The sequence below is a fragment of the Syngnathus typhle genome, linkage group LG3 (assembly GCF_033458585.1).
Source record: "Syngnathus typhle isolate RoL2023-S1 ecotype Sweden linkage group LG3, RoL_Styp_1.0, whole genome shotgun sequence".
Taxonomy (NCBI): domain Eukaryota; kingdom Metazoa; phylum Chordata; class Actinopteri; order Syngnathiformes; family Syngnathidae; genus Syngnathus; species Syngnathus typhle.
The window spans coordinates 14,308,984-14,330,709 of record NC_083740.1 but is presented as its reverse complement, the minus strand read 5'-3'; the positions used below and the strand labels follow the sequence as shown (position 1 = coordinate 14,330,709).

Below are 21,726 nucleotides of genomic sequence, written 5' to 3'. Positions count from 1 at the left end.
CCCTTCGTGTTTCAAAGCCGTTCTCCCCTCCACCATTGACCCCTTCCAGTTTGCGTACCGAGCCAAACGGTCCTCTGAGGATGCCATCTGCTCTGCCCTCCACTCGGCCCTCACCCACCTGGAGAGAAGGGACTCGTATGTGAGATTGCGGTTTGTGGACTTCAGTTCTGCCTTCAACACCATTGTGCCACAACGCCTCATCAGCAAACTTGACACGCTGGGCCTCAGTACCTACCTCTGCAACTGGCTACTGGACTTCCTCTGTCAGAGGCCACAGGTGGTACGTGTTGGCGACAAAATCTCCGCCAGCATCACGCTGAGCACGGGGGCCCCCCAAGGCTGCGTGCTCAGTCCGCTGCTCTTCACCCTCCTGACGCATGACTGCACTGCAACCTACAGCGACAACCGCATAGTAAAGTTTACTGACGACACGACTCTGGTGGGTCTCATCACCAAGGGAGACGAGACTCAATACAGGCTGGAGGTTGACCTTCTGTCCACGTGGTGCAGGGACAACAACGTCCTGCTGAACGTCGACAAGACCAAGGAGATTGTTGTGGACTTCCGGAAGGGTCACACCCAACACCTGCCGCTGACCATCGACGGTGCTGTGGTGGAGAGAGTGAGCAGCGCCAAGTTCCTGGGGGTGCACATCAGTGAGGATCTCTCCTGGTCCACCAACACCGCATCACTGGCGAAGAAAGCCCAGCGTCGCCTGTACTTCCTGCGGAAACTCAGGCGAGCGAGCGCTCCTCCGGCCGTCATGACTGCATTTTACCGCGGCACCATTGAGAAAGTCCTCTCCAGCTGTATTGCTGTTTGGGGTGGCGGTTGCACTGACTACAACTTGAAGGCCCTGCAGCGCATAGTGAACACGGCTGGTAAGATAATTGGTGCTTCGCTCCCCTCCTTGAAGGACATTTACACGTCCCATCTCACCCGCAAGGCGACCACGATTGTGAGTGATGTGAGTCACCCCGCTCACTCTTTGTTTGAGCTTCTGCCCTCTGGGAAGAGGTACAGGAGCCTGCGCTCCCGCACCACCAGACTCTCCAACAGCTTCATACTCCAGGCTGTTAGGATCCTGAACTCGCCCCTCTTTCTGCGTAGCGTCCTGTACTTAACGCTATGCTTACTGTCTGCTGTACGCACACTGGCTCAGTTTTGCTCCTCTTATTTATTGGGTTATTTGTTTATTATTTATTCATCACTCATTTTATTTATTTATTATTTATTATTTATTGTTTGTGCCTTCTTGTTTTTATTTTGTGTCGTCTAATTGTATGTTTATCGTGTACTGTGTCTCGTCACCGTGGGATGGAGGAAACGGAATTTCGGTTTCTTTATGTGGCTTGACATATGAAGGGATTGACAATAAAGCTGACTTTGACTTTGACTTTGACTTTGACATCTATATACACACACACACACACATGCGCACACACACACACACACACACACACACACACATTTTGTCTTTATTTTGTTTTAAATAAATAATGATGAATTTGGCTGCAATTTTAAAGTCAGACATACCCCTATAAATATATATTTTTTTCTGAATGTTTACAGAGCAACCAACCAATCACCACAGCTCTACTCTGCCTCCAGTGGCAACCCCATATCGTCAGCAGCCCTCAGTAACAGCTCTCAACCAGTCACTGGGCTCTGCACATCATCCTGGTCAGTTGCTGAATTCCACGCGGCAACTAACTCCTCCTACTGAAAGCCCGGCTCCTGTGGCCGGCCAATCACCTGCCGAGCTGCAGACCACATCCCCAGAGAGCGTCCCGCTGCAAGACAGCTGGGTGCTGGGTAGCAATGTGCCTCTGGAAACAAGGTAAATTATATCTTATTTAAAGACAGATGCAGCTAAAGCTTTGTCATGTTGACAAATTTTTACATAACGATATGAGTAATTTTGTATAATCTTGAACTAAATGGCAGTTTTCTGTTATCTGTACACGGTTTATTTTTTTAAATTCTTTTGAACTGCTTATCCTCAATAAGGTCACACTAGAGTAGGGGTGTCCAAACTATGGCCCGCGGTCCAGTTTTTATTGCCCCGCAGCAAATTCTGAAAACATAATTGAATATGGCCCGCACAAGAAGCTTGAGCTCAGCTTCTCAGTTTCCACACTAGATGGAGCCCGCCACACAAAGCGTTTGACGTCCCATTAGCACAAGGGAAGAGAAGCGAACGCGCAGCGTTTGACGTCCGATTAGCAACCGGTACAGAGTCCGCATTATCGCCGACACTGCACCGATCCGCCTGTCGATCTCCCGCTCCATCCTCCCCTCACTCGTGAACAAGACCCCAAGATAGTTGAAGTCCTCCACTTGGGACAGGATCTCATCCCCGATCCGCATTCCACCCTTTTTCGACCGAGGACCATGGATTCGGATTTGGAGGTGCTGACCCTCATCCCGCTCCAGTGAGCTGGAGATCACGGCCTGAAGAAGCCAACAGCACCACGTCGTCTGCAAAAAGCAGAGACGCGATGCTGAGGTCCCCAAACCGGACCACCTCAACGCCTCGGCTGCGCCTAGGAATTCTGTCCATAAAAATTATGAACAGAATCGGTGACAAAGGGCAGCCTTGGCGGAGTCCAACACTCACTGGGAACGAATCCAACTTACTGCCGGAAATGCGGACCAAACTCTGGCATCAGTGATACAGAGACCGAACCGCCCTTATCAGTTGGCGCCCCGTACTCCCGAAGCACCCTCCACAGAACCTCCCGAGGGACACGGTCGAACGGCTTCTCCAAGTCCACAAAACACATGTCGACTGGTTGGGCGAACTCCCATGCCCCCTCGAGGATCCTGCCGAGGGTGCGGTCCACTGAGCCACACTGCTCCTCCTTCATCCGAGGTTCGACCTCCCGACGGACCCTCCTCTCCAGCACCCCTGAATAGACCTTACCAGGGAGGCTGAGGAGTGTGATTCCTCTGTAGAAGGATAATATTATTATATATATATATATTATATATAATAATATATTTAAATATGCCCGATGAGCTGGGATAGGCTCCAGCACGCCCCCAACCCCTGTGGGGACAAAGCGGTACAGAAACTGGATGGGTGTGTGTGTGTGTGTGTGTGTGTGTGTGTGTGTGTGTGTGTGTGTGTGTATATATATATATATATATATATATATATATATATATATATATATATATATATATATATATATATATATATATATATATATATATATACATACATATATATATATATACACACCGTATTTTCCACCCTATAAGGCGCACCGGGCTATAAGGCGCACCTTCAATGAATGGCTAATTTTAAAACTTCATCCACATATAAGGCACACCGGCCTATAAGGCGCATAAAATAGAGGCTACCTACAGTAGAGGCTGGGGTTACGTTATGCATTCATTAGAAGGAGCTACGCTACAGGGAATGTCAACAAAACAGTCAGATAGGTCGGTTAAACTTTATTTATAGATTAACAACAGCAGGGTATAACATGTAGTGCAACATTTATATCACATAATGGAGGGGAACTTTTCTTGGATTCAATAAACACGTAAGAAACAGTCTGATACTGTTAAGGTGAATCAAACGTTAGCGCTATCACAATATAGTAACATGAAATAGTGCAAAGCAATAACAATATATAAATAACTCAACGTTGTTCAAACGTTAACGTCAAACGTCACACAACACAGCACACAAAATAAACGTGTAAAGCTCACTTTATAAAGTTATTCCTCATCCGTGAATCCCTCGAATTCTTAAGGTAAATCAAACGTTAGCGCTATGACAATATAGTAACACTCGAAATAGTGCAAAGCAATAACAATATATAAATAACTCAACGTTGTTCAAACGTCACACAACACAGCACGCAAAATAAACATGTAAAGCTCACTTTATAAAGTTATTCCACATCCGTGAATCCCTCAAATTCTTCATCTTCAGTGTCCGAATGAAACAGTGGGGCGATTACGGGATCCAATATGCCCGGCTCCGTCTCGTCGGCGTCGTCACTAATCGAGTCACTGTCGCTGCTGTTGTCTAGCAGTTCAGTGACAATTCCTGCCTTCCTGAAAGCTCGGACCACAGTTGAGACTGATATATCAGCCCAGGCATTTACAATCCACTGGCAGATATTGGCGTATGTCGTCCGGCGCTGTTTCCCTGTCTTGGTGAACGTGTGTTCGCCTTCTGTCATCAACTGTTCCCACGCAGTTCGCAGTCCAGCTTTGACTGCCCTGTTGACACCAATATCTAGCGGCTGGAGTTCTTTTGTCAATCCACCCGGAATGACGGCGAGTATCGAATTAGTGTGCTTCACTTGTTTTTTGACACCAACTGTGACGTGGGAGCGCATGGAGTCGTAGACCAATAGACCAATAGCTGTGTGAAAAAAGCCACCCGGCCTCTTCACGTAAATTTCTCTCAACCATTCGCTCATCTTTTCTTCATCCATCCATCCCTTCGAGTTAGCTTTGATGACAACGCCGGCTGGAAAGTTTTCTTTTGGCAAGGTCTTGAAAATGACCATGGGTGGAAGTTTATGGCCATTAGCCTCGCAAGCGAGAACCACAGTGAAGGAGGACTTCTCATTCCCTGTGGTGCGAACGTTTACCGTCCGTGCTCCCGTTTTATCCACAGTGCGGTTCACAGGAATATCGAAGGTGAGTGGAACCTCGTCCATGTTGGTGATGTGCTCTGGCCGGATGTTTTTTTCAGTAATGTTGTTTTTGCAATATGCGCGGAAAGTGGCCAGCTTTTCTTGGTAGTCTTTTGGCAATTGCTGTGAAACAGTAGTCCGTGTGCGGATGGAGAGATTACGTCTTTTCATGAAAGGAAAGCACCAAGAAGGACCGCCTTTAAAATTGTTAATGTTAAGTTCGCTTGCTAGCGCTGTTGCCTTCATTCGAATAGTGATTGTACTGACACTTCTACTTGCTGCTCTCTGTTCAACAACCCACTGTTCGAGTTTGTCCTCCAACGTTAGCCATCTCGCCTTGCACCCTCGGAAACTCAGTTTAGTTTTCTTTACTTGGCGCAGGTCGTCTTCTTGCTTCCTCCACTTCCGCACCATTGATTCATTAATGTTAAATTCCCTGGCTGCTGCTCTATTCCCGTGTTCTACTGCGTGACTGATCGCCTTGAGTTTGAACTCTGCGTCGTAGGCGTGTCTCTTAGTAGGAGCCATTTTGGGGTCTGCACGTAAACAAACAAATGGAATTTGAATCTACCGCGTGCTTCTTCTTCTACCGCGCGCTTCTTCTTCTACCGCGCGCTTCTTCTTCTACCGCGCGCTTCTTCTACCGCGCGATTCTTCTTCTACGGGGGAAAATAAAATGAGCCAGCGGCTGCTTACTGTATTGATCCATATATAAGGCGCACCGGCCTATAAGGCGCACTGTCGACTTTTGATAAAAATTTAGGTTTTTAGGTGCGCCTAATAGGGCGGAAAATACGGTATATATATATCTCGTTTTTTTCCGTGTATAGTGCGCCCCCATGTATAATACGCACCCTAAAAATGGCATGCTGATGCTGGAAAAAAGCCTGTACCCATGTATAATACGCACCCAGTTTTTATAAATTTTTAAATTTTTTTTTTTTTTTTTTTAAGTCCCAATGATCGTCACACACGCAGGGAGGCAATGGGTCTCATTTTTATAGTCTTTGGTATGGTCTTAACTAGGCTGGATGTAATTTTTTTTGTTGGCGTTGATTTCTCCGACTGCCCGTAAACGCACCACCGCGCTCCGTGCGCGCACGGGAAGGAGGCGGCTCTGTATGGGAGAGACGTTGAAGAGGAATAAAAACACCCTTGGAAACCAAAACATGCCCCTCGTCGTGACTCGGAGCCGCAACAAATGTTTCGGATTTGTGTAGGGTACATTGTGACAGACAGCAAACGAGCAGGTGATCGAGCAAGCGTCTGATACGAGAGCATTGCGGTCACATGGAGCGTGTTTGAAGTGAACAGCAGAGAAGAAAGGAACAAGGCAAAGTGTTGTGAAATAAAATGCACAGAACGGATGCGCAAGATACGTCAGCTATATAAAGAGCGAGAGTTGTTTTCTTCCTATTAGTTTCAATTCACAGTTTAATTATCAGTTTCAATCAGCAAATAACAAAATGCGTATTACAGGTAATATTTTATTTCACAACACTTTGCCTTGTTCCTTTGGTCTCTGCTGTTCATCCTAAAACACAAAGGCGCTCTTTAAGCAATGCGACAGTGAGCGCCCGGCGCGCTGCGGTTGCGCGACCGCACCAAATTAAGCGCAGTGCGCACTGAGGTCCACTTAAATTTTAGAAAGTACATCAGGACTTTAAAAATATCTTCTAAATTTCAGCGACGGCTCTGTCACAATAATGCGACCAGCGTGGTGCAGTTGGGCGGTCGGCGGCGCGCTACGGTTGAGCGTTCTCTCTCGCGCTCACGCACACACGCGCACACACGCACACGCGCACACACGCAAACCGGATATCATACGGAGGCCGCCATTACAGATGGGCAGAACGGATGCGCAAGACACGTCAGCTATATAAAGAGCGAGAGTTCAGTTCTCTACCTCTATCCGTATTACAGGTAATATTTTATTTCACAACACTTTGCCTTGTTCCTTTCGTCTCTGCTGTTCACTTCAAACACGCTCCATACGAGCGCAATGCTCTCGTATCAGACAAGGCTTGCTCCATCACCTGCTCGTTTGCTGTAAAAATGGGACCCATTGCCTCCCTGCGTGTGTGACGATCATTGGGACTTAAAAAAAAAAAAAATAAATAAATTAAAAAAAAAAAAATTAAAAATTTTTTGTACCCATGTATAATGCGCACCCCAGATTTTAGGACAATAAATTAGTTAAATTTTGCGCACTATACACGGAAAAAAACGGTATTTGCATCCTCTGTACATGACGCTTTTTGTTTGACAAACGTGACATTTGAACACTATAATTCAAATTCAATATTGTTTTTTGTGAGGATCTGGTATTCACAATTAGTGTTGGGGAAATTACTTCCAAAATGTAAATTAGTTCCAGTTACTCGTTTCCTTTCCAAAAAAGTAATTGGATTACCCCATCATAAATGTAACTAGTTACTAGGGAAAGTAATTATTGTATATTACCGTTTCAAAAATGTTCAATGATGTAAAATAATTCAGATTTTTCAACAGGTGGCAATACAGTTGGATAAAGCAGAACAGCATAGACTAGTACGTAATCTAATTTAATATTTATTTAACAACTATGTAAAATAATCATCACACAACTTCCAGATGATTGTTCAAATCAGACGGACGCACACGCTGCACACGTTTCCTTTTTTTTTATGGCTGAACTCCTCTGATTGAAAAAAGTTTCAGCTCGGAGTGGCCAACAATTCGCTATATGGTAATGTAAACAATGTTGCGTCTTCATACAGTCCAACAGTTGAAAAACGAATGAAGAAAAAAGTGAAAACATACCAGGTATGCCAAGTTCGTCACTCAAAGTTCTCCAACCATGTTTCCGTTTTGTTTTGTGTCGGTATAGGTACAAATAAGTATTGTACAGCGAGGGATGTGCACAGACGACGATAATCATTTTACCTTTTTTGTTCTCAGTTCCCCCATAAAAAGGCCCGGCATTGCATGCCGCAGAATGTCACGTGACAGACTAATTGGCTGATGCGAGGCATATCAACTCAAGTTAGTCCGCGGAAAAGCACAAGCGTGTTTGTGTTGCACGTCGACACTTCCCACGCCCAAAACGGCACAAATGTGTTGCCAGAAACAGGTGTTTCAGCATAAGTAATGTGCCACATTTCACTGTTAGTAACGGTAACGACGTTATAACAATTAACAGTAATTGAATAGATCATCCGTTACTGGAAAACTCTACCGGTATTAGTATCGCCCCTACTTGTAACGCCATTAGTCCCAACACTGTTCACAATTGCTTCTCTTTCTTATTAATAACAGCTCCAGCGAACGTGGGGATTTTCTGAGAAAAATGGTGAAAATGGAGATATGGGTTAAGAACCAGGCATCCATAAATCAAGTGACCTGGATTTAACCAATGACAGCAGTGTGTTAAATTCTAAGAGCATCTGGTCTTTGTGTGCTTAATGGCTTTGCCACATGGGTGAGACAGCCCGTCAGTTTGCTGGTCTCAGCGTGTCTCTACACAGCCTCTGACCCTGGTCTGCAGTGGTGAGGCCCTTCCTTGCTCACTATTCATACGTAAATCTTTAAGTTGGTCAATACGTGGCCAATACGTGGTTTCATGACTGAAACTGAAGACACTGACAAAATGATGTTAAACAGGTATAATCTGGCTTTATAAAAAAATGTATCCTTGTTGAGAGTTACCATCTTGAAATCATGTGAACGGAGAATGTGTTTTGATTGCCCACCTAATTTCCGGGATATTTCTAAGGGACTGAAAACAGTGACAGATCAATATACAGTGTACAGTATCTGTCATTGCAACGCCAATTAACTGCTGTGTGTTTGAGAATACATGGGTTATGTTAATCTTGACCTTTATTTCACCAAACAATTTATAGTCAGTTCTAAGTTTTTCCCATCTTTCTCCACCTTTTTTGATCATTCCCTGAGAGAAAAACGGCAATGTTGATAGATTGATGGAGGGGAAAATATCGGTCTCTCTGATCCTTACAACCGCCAGCATATTGGCTTTGCTTCTGTATGAGCTGGAGAATATTTATACCATTGGGACTATGTCTATCGTTTGGATTTATTTTAGTATTAAAAAGGTTCAAAGTTTGGTTTTGAGATAACTCAAAACTGGTTTCATTCTAGAAAAAAACAGGAGTGTGTTTGAACAGTCGCAAAGCATAGAGGCAGATTTTGAATAGAGAGAAAGATTGGAGTATATATGTATGTATATGAGAGGAAAACTCTAAGCACTTTGACTTTTTCATACAGGCAAAGACTAACTGTTAATAATTTCCGTCATTTGTCACCTTCCGTGCCACCTGTCCGTCATCATGAGTCCATCATTATTTCAAGCCAAATCATGTTCGTCATGTTAGTTCGCCACTCAGTCATTGTTATATTAACTGTGTTTCTGTCATCGCTAAATTACAGTTTGTCACCACTATTTTCGGACTCAGTTCTTTATCTTCCTCTTCTTGATTGATTTACTGGGTGTGAATTGTATTCATATTTTCGATTAAATTTTAATGCATCATCATGCTCTTTGATGGGTTTTTAAATATTTTGTTTTGGGGTTTAATTTTAGTTATCTTACCTCACAGAACTTGCATCTTAAAATAGGCGGAATGGAAGAAGAGTACCATTCCATTTATTTGCTAGATTACTTTTGATATTTTATTATTATTATTATTATTATTTTACTTTGCTTAGTGGTAATCAGTATGGACATCTATGGTCACATCCAAAACAGGCTCACTCTCACTCACACTCTCATTCACTCACGCAGCATTCTTGTGTTGCCCAGAACAGTAAAGACATCCAGTTTGAATAATTCCTGAAATGCAGGTTACAGAAAAGAGATTTGAAGCACCATTATCTTTAAGAGGCTCCCATATTAGTTATGGTTGCCGCTCACTGTGGTCACACTCATTTTACACTCTATTATCCCTGCAATATCTGGTTGTCTGCTGTCATTAGTTTGCACTAACACAGTGAATAGGTCCTCTGCTACATGAAACTCTCTCAGCATACAGCATACATTTGTCAGTTTGAAGCCCTTTTATACGTCCCTTTGATGCACTGAAAAGACCCTCATGCCTCAAACCACACAAGTGCTGTCTTCAGAGCACACAAAACTGTTAAACATGGCTGGATTGATTTAATTGCATCTTGCTTTGATGCTTACATATGCTTTGTTTGTTTTTAAATGTAGCCCAGTCAGCTCTTTTTTATCTTTATTGCCTCACCTAAATGAAATTCCATGAAAATACAGAACTGGTTTTACATTACAGGGAATGTGTAATGAAAACCATGCATAATTATATGCATTAATAAATAAAGGTAAAAGTGCAATGATGGTGTTCAGAAACATGCTGCTGCTCTCTTTGATTCCGGGCCATTGCTCCCCTACCCAACTCTGGTCCCAAGCCCAGATAACACACGGGTGGGTTGCATCAAGGAGAGCTACCTCTGGAATAACTTTACAAAGCAGTTCACGTGACTCACTGTGATTATTCCCCATGAGACAAGCCAAAAATCATAACATTAGGTAAAAAGAAATAGAAATCCCAATAAACTGCCCCATACAAGTATCCCTCGATTACAAATCTAAAATAAAAGCATGGGGAAGCAAAGTTATTCACCCAGTTGAAGAATTGCAATAGTTATTTGAGTACCGTAATTTTCGGACTATAAGTCGCGTTTTTTTTCATAGTTTGTGGGGGGCGACTTATACTCAGGAGCGACTTATATACATATATGGGTTTTTTTTCACTTTTTTGGGCATTTTATGGCTGGTGCGACTTATACTCCGGTGCGACTTATAGTCCGAAAATTACGGTATATCTGAAACCACCCTGGCATTGACTTGTCATGGTCAAGTATTGGGATTTTGGGTTTTAAATGGTTAAGATCGTCATCTGCCACAGTGATGACCCCAAGTGAAGACCATCCAATCCAGCCTCCCACAGACATATGCCTGTTGTGTCCTTGAGCAAAACACAGATCCCCCAAACTGCTCCCCGGGTGCATGAGAAACACCAAGCTTCAGCATGTGCCTCTAACAGTGCGTGTTCACTTTGTCCACAACTGTGATGGGCCAAATGTAGAGTTTTGTGTCTGTAGGTGTATGAAAAATGAAGCTTGAAGGATTGTTATTCAATATAATCACAATATGGGCTACATAACTAAATTTGACTTGACTTGAAAGGCAAGAAGCATGTAAAGGTTGTGGTCATACCATCGCATGCTGCACAATTGAGACGTGTCTTTTAATTCTGCTGGACACAGGCAGCTTGATGTGTTACATAACACTGAAAAATGTCAATTTAAAGAAGTTGGATTTTATTCACTGCAACTCCAAGACCGTTTGCCATCCTTCTCCTAACCATCCTTTCACCAATTCAGAGTTAAAAAGGAAGCATATACATTTGCTGGATTGTCACCATAGATAACACTGTGGGTCAAATTCACCAAAGGATTGCATGGCTTTTGCGTTGCACTAACCGGTAAAAACGGAGCAAATAAATAGTGTACGATTCACAAAGCACGCACAGATGGTGAAATGCGTCACTTACCACAATGTAGCCAAGCAGACTGCATCTCTGTGTGCCTGTGGTAAATGCGCGTACTTAAACTAGGTAATTATGAGGGGACGATCCGGCATACAAGACATGTCGTCCAAACGCAAGTTCTGAGTTGTGATTTGAGTTAATGAAAGAGTCTCTTCCCAACTGCCATTGTTCTGCTACAGTGTTCTTGATGCAAATCTAACAGTCATTTTATGCCATGTGTACTATCAGGTGTAAGATAAGACAAAGCAAACTACTGGTGCAAGTGAAAACCAAGGCGTATCAGCATGACGCATGACTGCATTGCAACCCACAGCGACAACCGCATAGTGAAGTTTGCTGACGACACGACTCTGGTGGGTCTCATCACCAAGGGAGACGAGACTCAGTACAGCCTGGAGGTAGACCTTCTGACCACGTGGTGCAGGGACAACAACCTCCTGCTGAACGTCGACAAGACCAAGGAGGTTGTTGTTGACTTCCGGAAGGGTCACACCCAACACCTGCCGCTGACCATCGACGGTGCTGTGGTGGAGAGAGTGAGCAGCGCCAGGTTCCTGGGGGTGCACATCAGTGAGGATCTCTCCTGGTCCACCAACACCGCATCACTGGCGAAGAAGGCCCAGCGCCGCCTGTACTTCCTGCGGAAACTCAGGCGAGCGAGCGCTCCTCCGGCCGTCATGACTACATTTTACCGTGGCACCATTGAGAGCGTCCTCTCCAGCTGTATTGCTGTTTGGGGTGGCGGCTGCACTGACTACAACTTGAAGGCCCTGCAGCGCATAGTGAACACGGCTGATAAGATTATTGGTGCTTCACTCCCCTCCTTGAAAGACATTTCCATCTCACATCTCACCCGCAAGGCCACCACGATTGTGAGTGATGTGAGCCACCCCGCTCACTCTTTGTTTGAGCTTCTGCCCTCTGGGAAGAGGTACAGGAGCCTGCGCTCCCGCACCACCAGACTCAACAACAGCTTCATATTCCAGGCTGTTAGGATCCTGAACTCGCTTCCCCTTTCTGCGTAGCGTCCTGTACCTTTGCGCTACGCTTACTGTCTGCTGTGTGCACACTGGCTCCGTTTTGCTCCTCTTATTTATTGTGTTATCTGTTTATTTATTAATTATTCATCATTCTTATTATTTATTGTTTGTGCCTTCTTGTTTTTATATTGTATCGTTTACTTGTATGTCTGTCGTGTAATATGTCTCGTCACCGTGGGGTAGAGAAAACGTAATTTCGGTTTCTTTGTGTGTCTTGACATGTGAAGAGATTGACAATAAAGCTGACTTTGACTTTGACTTTGATATACGTAAACGTGAGTTTGGGTGTAGGCTGAAGGCTCATAAGTCATGACATGAGGCTGTTAAGTCCTGCAGTCTGCGCCTTGAATTAAACTTCTACAACGCACACAACATAATGCAAATGCTCAGTGTATTGTTCGATGTACGGCCTCTGTTATGTGTTCTCCTCATTCTGCTTTCGACCATTCACTTTGATCTCTGAACTTTCTTACCGTTATACTGTATGTCTCTTCACATTTTGCCTCGAGGCAGGTATTAATTACATGGCCCTTGTTACAATCGACAATAATTGTTAATCACACTGCCTTGTTAGAGAGAAGTCGTAATTGTAATTGCAGACGCTCATTAACTGAACCTCTGACATTAATTAGATGCTGTGTCCTTGATGAGTACTGTTCATGCTTTTTGCAGTCATTTTCATGACTGTAGGTAAACTAAACTGGAAAAAATAAATTCTGCATTGATACAAATTGATGGCCACGTCAATTAAATCTAAGGCAACGGACACGGGTATGTGAATAATTTTTAAAGGTAATTTTAGTTACACTCCACTGTTTGAAAAAAACAACACTTACGTTCTCATAATGTATGTACAAACAATAAGCCATTATTGTGTGTTATTGGAGTACACACAATTACAATTATAATACAATTATAAAACTCTTGTGCGGAAATCGTAAAAATATTGACTCCACTTGGTAGATTTTCACATATCGCGGGGAACCAATTATCAGCAATAAACGAGGGATCACTGTAAACAAATATATTATGACTGTTCGAGGCATATAAAAATATTTTTCCAAGTTTGTTTATTGTTTTACACGGAATATGGTTGTATTATACTTTGTGTAATGGGATACATTAACTTAATGCAGTTTCCCAACCACTGTGCCGCGGCACACTGGTGTGCCGTGAGAGATGTTCAGCTGTGCCGTGGGAAACTGTCCAATATTAATAACAAAGCGAATTGTAAACAGGATTGCCAAACCACTGGTCAGTTAGCGCAAGGCCTGGTCAGCCACTTGCTAATCGTGCATGCGTGGCAAATCAGAGAATCTTGAGATTTCATGTTGTGTCCGTCTGATTGTAATGCATCGGCACATATTCTGTTGTGTGCCTTGTTGTGTGCTTTTGCTAACAGTGACACAATGGCGGCTGTGATGCGTTTGTGGGAGAACCTGGATTGTTCATTTTTCACCAACATAAAATACACAGGCGGCTCGGTGGAGCACTGGGTAGCACGTCCGCCTCACAGTTAGGAGGGTGCGGGTTCGATTCCACCTCTGGCCCTCCCTGTGTGGAGTTTGCATGTTCTCCCCGGGCCCGCGTGGGTTTTCTCCGGGCGATCCGGTTTCCTCCCACATCCCAAAAACATGCTTGGTAGGCTGATTGAAGACCCCAAATTGTCCCTAGGTGCGAGTGCGGATGGTTGTTTGTCTCTGTGTGCCCTGCGATTGGCTGGCAACCGGTTCAGGGTGTCCCCCGCCTACTGCCCGATGACGGCTGGGATAGGCTCCAGCGCGCCCGCGTCCCCCGTGGGGACTAAGCGGTTCAGAAAATGGATGGATGGATAAAATACACAGTCAAGTCAAGACACCTCGACTGTGATAGCCACTCAGCTGCTGTCAGAACAGCAGAGCCTCTTTAAAAGCGACTTTGTTCTTATTGTCGCAATATTCATAGAGCTAGTCTAAAACAGTAAACTAAGTCATGTTGATTCTTTTGGATTTTACCGTAATTTTCGGACTATAAATCGCACCGGAGTATAAATCGCACCAGCCATAAAATGCCCAAAAAAGTGAAAAAAAACATATATATGAATCATATATATATAAGTCGCTCCTGAGTATAAGTCGCCCCCCCACCCAAACTATGAAAAAAAACGCGATTTATAGTCCGGAAATTACGGTAATCCCAATCACTTTCAATAGTTTATTCCTTACATTGTCTAAAATCTTTTTAAAACACTGTCACTTTTATTTAAAAAATAAATACAATTTAAAGAATATTTAGTCTTTTTTTTTTTTATTCAATTATTCGACTCTCCATACATATATAGGAATAGGACTTTACGTCTTTCGTTGTAATATAATTGATTTTAATATAGAAGCTGGTGTCACACTTAACATATTTTTTGTTGGTGGTGTGCCTTTTTTCCAATGAAAAGGTGTGCTTTGAATGAAAAAGGTTGGGAAACACTGACTTAAAGCATATACATGGCAAACGTGTTTGTGCTCTCCTGTTTAAAGAATGGGAAACAATGATACAACTTGATACTGAGCAAAGTAATCATACGTTTTAAATTAATAAATAAATCAGACCTTGCTTTTTATTTGAGATCCAATGGAATAATAAAAAAAAAAGACAGAAATTTAAGTCTGATCCCCAATATATTATTTACTGTTTTTTTCCATGTATAATGCGCTAAATTTAACTAATTTATTGTCCTAAAATCTGGGGCGCGCATTATACATGGGTACAAAAAAAAATATCCAGATTTTTTTTAATCCGGATATGATACGGAGGCCGCCATTACAGATGCGCTTTCTTCGCTGCTGTTCACTTCAAACACGCTCCATACGAACACAATGCTCTCGTATCAGACGCTTGCTCGATCACCTGCTCGTTTGCTGTCACAATGTACCCTACACAAATCCGAAACATTTCTTTGCTATCGAGTTTGCTAGCGCATGCGCAGTGATACTGACCGGCAGAATAACATCCGGTTGTTCCCAAAGATGATCTTTTTTCTAAAATAATTTTACGTTTACGGACTTAAGTAGGAGTCAAAATTTGGGTGCGTATTATACATGGGTACAGGCTTTTTTCCACCATCAACATGCCATTTCTAGGGTGCGTATTATACATGGGGGCGCATTATACATGGAAAAAAACGGTACCTTGAAAGCAACTTTTTGTAAGGTGCCTTCTCCAAGCATGCATGTTTCATCTCCTCCCACATATGTTTAGTATGATTTGGATCAGAGTTCAGAAAAGACACTTGATAATCGTCTTTTGGGAGTCAGTGAGCTCTGTCAGACCTTCCATTGTACCCAGGATTTGCGGCTGAGACAAAGGTTTCTTATACTGAGAAGCACAGCAAATGCCTGAATAGTCTTGAGATGTCATTGTACCCTGCACAGATTCAAGACACTTGGTTTGGATTCATAAAAGCGAGACCAGAATATAATCAGTGTTTCACAGTAGAGAGTGTTTTTTTTTTTTTTTTTTTTGCATCTATAATCCCGGAGCTGATGCGGCTTGTGCCAAAAAGATTAATCCAAAGGACATTCTCCCAGAAGCTTTGTGGCTTGCCAATTTGCACCAATTTGAAGTTATTCCAGTCACCTTTGTGAGTCTTTAATTGAAGGGTACCAACACTTTTCCTCGGGTGTGGAACGTAACATTTTTTTGTTTCTTTTTCTCTCTCATCCTCCAGGCACTTTCTTTTTAAGACAGGTACAGGTACCACGCCCCTCTTCTCCACAGCAACACCTGGCTACACTATGGCGACAGGCTCAGTGTACTCCCCTCCTACTAGACCTTTGCCAAGAAACACCTTGTCCCGCTCTGCCTTCAAGTTTAAAAAATCCTCCAAATATTGCTCATGGAGGTAAGTTTGCACATCTCAAGCATGGGTAGGCAACTCCGGTCCTCGAGGGGGGTGTACTGCATGTTTTCTATGTCATCCTGTTGGAACACACCTGATTCAAATGATCAGGATTGTTATCCAGCTTCTGCAGGCCTTACTAATTATCTGACCATTTGAATCAGGTGTGTTGCAACAGGAAGCCATAGGGTGTATTCAGACCTCACTGTTTGGTCCAGGACCAAGGTTCGATTCTAATGCTGGTCCGGACCTTTTATGGAGGTCTGAATACACGCAAATGAATCCTGGTGCGGAATAAAGAACCGGGCCGTGACCCACTTTTTAGGGTGGTCTTGGTTCGCTTCCAAATGGACTCTGGTGCGGTTTGCTTCAGGTGTGAATACGAACAGGGTAGATCCAAACCAACTCCAGGATGGATGCACATTTTCGGGCTTAACAAGCCACCGCATATTTTCCTCCATTTCCGGGTCTGTGCTCTGTGTGCCACCCTGGTCATTGCTGCCCAATGGGAGCACAGATTGTCACAAGCGTGGATTTATTTACAAACTATACCGTAATTTTCGGACTATAAGTCGCACCGGAGTATAAGTCGCACCAGCCATAAAATGCCCGAAAAAGTGAAAAAAAACATATATATGTATATAAGTCGCTCCTGAGTATAAGTCGCCCCCCCACCCAAACTATGAAAAAAAAAAAACGCAACTTATAGTCCGAAAATTACGGTACTTCACTTGCAAACTGTACAGTCTGAAAGGGGAATTGCACCAAACGAAAAAAAATAAGTCTGCTTTTGGCCCAGACCAAACAAGTGGAATAAAGGACTTTTCTGATCTGAATACAACCATAGAAAACATGCAGGACCGGCCCTCAAAGATTGTAGTTGCCTAGCAGGGGTGTCAATCTCCAGTCCTCGGGGGCCGCATTCCTACATGTTTTCCAAATTTCCCTCGTTAAACACACCTGATTCAAATGATCAGTTCATCCTCACGTTCTGCAGGAGCCTGATAATTGAATCAGCTGTGTTTAACGAGGGAAACTTGGAAAACGTGTAGGAATGCGGCCCCGAGGACTGGAGTTTGACACCTTTGAGTGGTTCACAGTAATAAATAGCACAATATGACTTGCCACGTTTTTTTCAACTATTTAATTAAAATGCATTTTTACACAATTGTTGACCTGATTAACATATTTTAGAAGTATTGACTGAATGAATAATGGTAATGGGAGTCAAAAGCCATACAAATAAAAACCAAAACCCTCACAATCTACCATTTGCTTAATTGAAACAATGCAGCCTGACAAGACCATTCCCTCTGATGATACACAAAGTATGCACGTTTTAGTTTTAGTTTATTGTTTAGCACATATTATTATATCAATAACTGTGCAAGGAGGGAGACGAAGCCTAGGGCTTGTAAAGAGCTCCACTCCTTCTAACCCCCAATTCCAACCCTGAGTGCCAAGCAGGGAGGCAATGGGTCCCATTTTTACAGTCTTTGGTATGACCCGGCCGGTTAAGTCAACGTGGCTCATGTCGTAATCACCGCCAGACGAGCAATCAGGAAATACTTTGGATTTGTTTTTTTTTTTTTTGTGAAGCAAATCGTGTCGTGGCAACAATTGCCAATTTTAGTAAGAATAAGTAGTTGTATGTCGATACCGATCGCTGTCGACGTACCTTTACCTTTTGTACCTTTTGTTCAAAGTGTGTTCATCTTTTTATTCATCCATTTTTTTTAACTGCTTTATCCTCATGAGGGTCTCGGGCATGCTGAAGCCTATCCCAGCAGTCTTTGGGCGGTAAGCATAGTACTCCTGCACTGAGAGCCAGCCAATTGCAGGGCACACATAGACAAAGAAACCTTAACAGTCATAACCACAGTTATGGACAATTTGGAGTGGGCAATCAGCCTACCATGCTTTTTGAATGTGTAAGGAAACCGAAGTACCCAGGCAAACAGCCTACCATGCCTTTTGAATGTGAGAGGAAACCGAAGCACCCAGAGGAAACCCACACAAGCACGGGCAGATCATGCAAACTCCACACAGGAAGACAAGCACCAGAATTGAACCCCGCACCTGAACTGTGACTATGTGTATATTGTCATTACATCCAGTTAGTGACTAACTTACAACTGACATGCAAAAAAAATCTTTAATGTGTTTAGCTTCTGTGTTTAAACGGTCAAATCCACATGTATATGCATTTCAATAGTCATATGTAAATTATTTCCAGGCAATAACATTGTTTTCCCTCTCAGTGGATATAAACTGACTCCTTCCTAAATTGCAGACAATCTTGTCTAAAATTATTTTGAAAAATCAAAGTAAAAATCCAAACGAAACATTTACAAAGCTCACACACCAATATGATGTGTTCCCCTTTTAGGTGTACAGCACTCAGTGCCGTTGGACTGTCTGTACTGCTCTCGATCTTGCTGTGTTACTGCATAGGTAAGACCTCATCCATACTCACGGCACTGACAGGTCAATCACAGAATAAATAATTTAACTTCATCCGTTAGGTCCCTTCTAAGTTATGTATTGATGTTTCCTTTTTGTTGTTGTTAAGATGTAGTTTGTATTTGGTTTTCTTGCTAGTATCAACCCATCATATGTAACTTTAATGACAGGGTTTTCCTTTCTCTGGGCATTGCTCACCTGTTACCGAATTATCAATGTTTTGGGTGTGTTATTTGACACAGCCATATAAATCACTCCTCACATTATTTTAGTATTAATGGCGTGTTGGCATGCAATTTCTTCTTTTTTTTACCGTCTGTACTGTATGTAACGTAGCTGGGTTACAGAGTAACAAAGCAAAAAAAAGCTTTTGACAATAGCACACTCAATCAACAACTATAATACGACCAACAACCTGCTGGTTTTACATGCATGTCCCTTTTTAGTGAATGTGCTGATACATGACTTACAAAGTGTCAGTGGACAGTCAAATTTACTTTTGGCTCGCTGAGCCCCCTGCTTGGACGGGGCACCGTCCGCACCCGCCCTGGGACCAGCCCACAAGCAGGCGTCTGGGGGCGGAGATGATATTAGCCGTCTTCCAATTTGACCTTGTTGAGCTGGTCCAAGCTCAGCGGGTTCAACTGAGAGACCCCCATACTCTTTGCCCTGGCCAGTCTTCTGTCAAACCTGTGCACCATTGAGTTTTTTTTTTTAAATTTCAGTTTAGTGTTGCATGGTTTGCATTTTTGACGTTTCCGATGGTAATATGGCAATTCATAATTGCTAATCCGCTGGTGTTAATTCAACACCAAGGGTTTTAATTTTAACACCAGCCAAGTGCCCATCGACACCACCCAGGGTTAAAGTAACATTAATAAGACATTTTAGTGTTCAACAGCAAATGTTGTGTTGCTGGAACAAAATGTGTTGACAATGCAGTAATGATGACACTATTGAGTGTTTGGATCAACACCAATTATCATTGATGCCAACATGATACAGTCTGGGGAAAAAATACCCCATGCCTAACTACCTTAAATACAACTTCATTTCAATTCAAAATTCCCCAATTTTATTGGGGGAAAAATACCCCACGCCTAATTACCTTAATTACAACTTCATTTCAATTCAAAGCATTTAAATAATTTTATTAAAGCTATTTCATATAGCTCTTATATAACAGCAGTAGGAAACAATGTTATGTTCCTTCATCAAAGTCAAGTCAAAGTCAGCTTTATTGTCAATCCCTTCATATGTCAAGACACATAAAGAGACCGAAATTCCGTTTCCTCCATCCCACGGCGACGAGACACAGTACACGATAAACATACAATTAGACGACACAAAATAAAAACAAGAAGGCACAAATAATAAATAAATCATCATTTGCATTTGCATATAAAATTTCATAGTGCCAATAATAAAATAAGGTCAGACCCAGAGTGAACAAGTCCTACTCGATTCTAAATACATTCAGGTAATCAAAATCCATAATAATAACAACATTTGTAGGTAGGTAAATAAATAAATAAATAGCCTTAACATCATGATGAATGGTAAAATGATGCTGAATAAAATTGACTTGACTTTAACAAGTCAAATGAAATCATTATTTAAGGTAGTGGTTTCATTTTCAAAAAGATACGTCAATGATGAATCCACATGATGCCCTATATTAACAATCTAAGCGTGTTCTGGACTACACAGGCTATTTTATTACAGTGGACTTAGACTTAGACAGACTTTATTGTCATTTTGTAAACACACAGTGCACACAAAACGAAATTACGATGCATACGGCTCTCAACAAAGGAATGACATATAGGCTGGATAAAAAGTGACATAGCTTTATAAATATGAAATAAGATAAGATAAATAAGATAAATATAAAGTGCAGCAATGAAGGAAACAAAAACAGTGTCTACGAAGTGTGCAGGGGAATGCTAGGTCGACTGTTCAACAAGCAACCTTTTTTAAAAACACTGTCCCTGAACTTTTAACACTGGCAGATTTTCAGTGTGGGAACACCGTCTAATTGTAAATAAATACATAAAATGCGTAACATATCCCCTGTGAAATTCTGTTATTCTGACAAGTATCCATAACCAGCAAGGTTGGTTCAAAATATATATTTTTTAACTCTCTCACCGATACAGGGAAGCTGAGTAAATAGTTTAGAAATAGATTTTAGAATATCAAATAAGATGCTGGAGGCTGGAGGGGCTTAACTACAGCTACACACTACACACATTTCTGATGGGGCTATAGCCCCTCATCGCCCAGGTGTAGCGCCATCCCTGATGCCCAGTATTTTAAATTTAAGTCAGGATATACTGTATGCCACTCACTTAGTCGTACATGCAATAGAACCTGATCCATCACAGCCAAAAAGAGATAACAAGATGTTTGATGAATATAATTGCAATTTACTGGTAGATTATGTAATTATATGATATATATTCTGATAATTACTGACAAAATAAAATACACTATAATGTAGTTTCTGAGGTTAGAATTTAGGATGAGTGCTCATTATGTCACGATCGGAAATGGAGCCAGGGCGACCAAATGCAGCTTGGACCAGGGTTTATTGAGGGAAAAGGGAGTTGGAAGGGAGGATGAAGGGACAACGGGCAAACTAACATAACTTCCTAACAAAACAAACACCGGACTGACCGACCGACAGGGCTGGCTAACAGAAACAGAGCAGAAAGACAGAGCCATGAACAGAAGGACATGAAAGAATCCGACAGAGGAGTGAGAGGCAGACAGGACTTAAATACAAGACAGGTAACGAGAGGCAGGTGAGGGTAATCACACTGATCATGGGCAGACACAGGAGGGGAGGGGCGAATACACAGAGACGCAAACTGAAACCATGACAACACAGACACATAATAGGACAACCGGGGACGCGTCGTGACACATTAAATTGTGTTGCCTATCTCGAAACTTGCTGACAACCATGTAATGGTCACTGAATTCTTGGTAATATCCGGCAGCTACAACTACTATGTCAGATTTTACGAATAATCGGGAGGCTATCTAAATGAGTTGGGAGAGACTCCTTCACTCCAATTTGCAACACACAACTCATTTATACATTATCCATACAT

At 42.5% G+C, this 21,726-nt stretch overlaps 1 protein-coding gene across 1 annotated transcript in view; it reads left to right on the top strand.

Moving 5' to 3' along the window:
- The first annotated feature begins 1,622 nt into the window (after positions 1-1,622).
- LOC133151396 (teneurin-3) overlaps positions 1,623-21,726 on the top strand; it is a 286,876-nt gene continuing 266,772 nt past the window's right edge. The window contains exons 1-3 of the mRNA XM_061274374.1: positions 1,623-1,840; positions 15,974-16,147; positions 18,534-18,598. Of these exons, the coding sequence (XP_061130358.1) occupies positions 16,041-16,147; positions 18,534-18,598 (172 nt within the window). The 5' untranslated portion in view covers positions 1,623-1,840; positions 15,974-16,040. The remainder of the gene's footprint in view (positions 1,841-15,973; positions 16,148-18,533; positions 18,599-21,726) is intronic.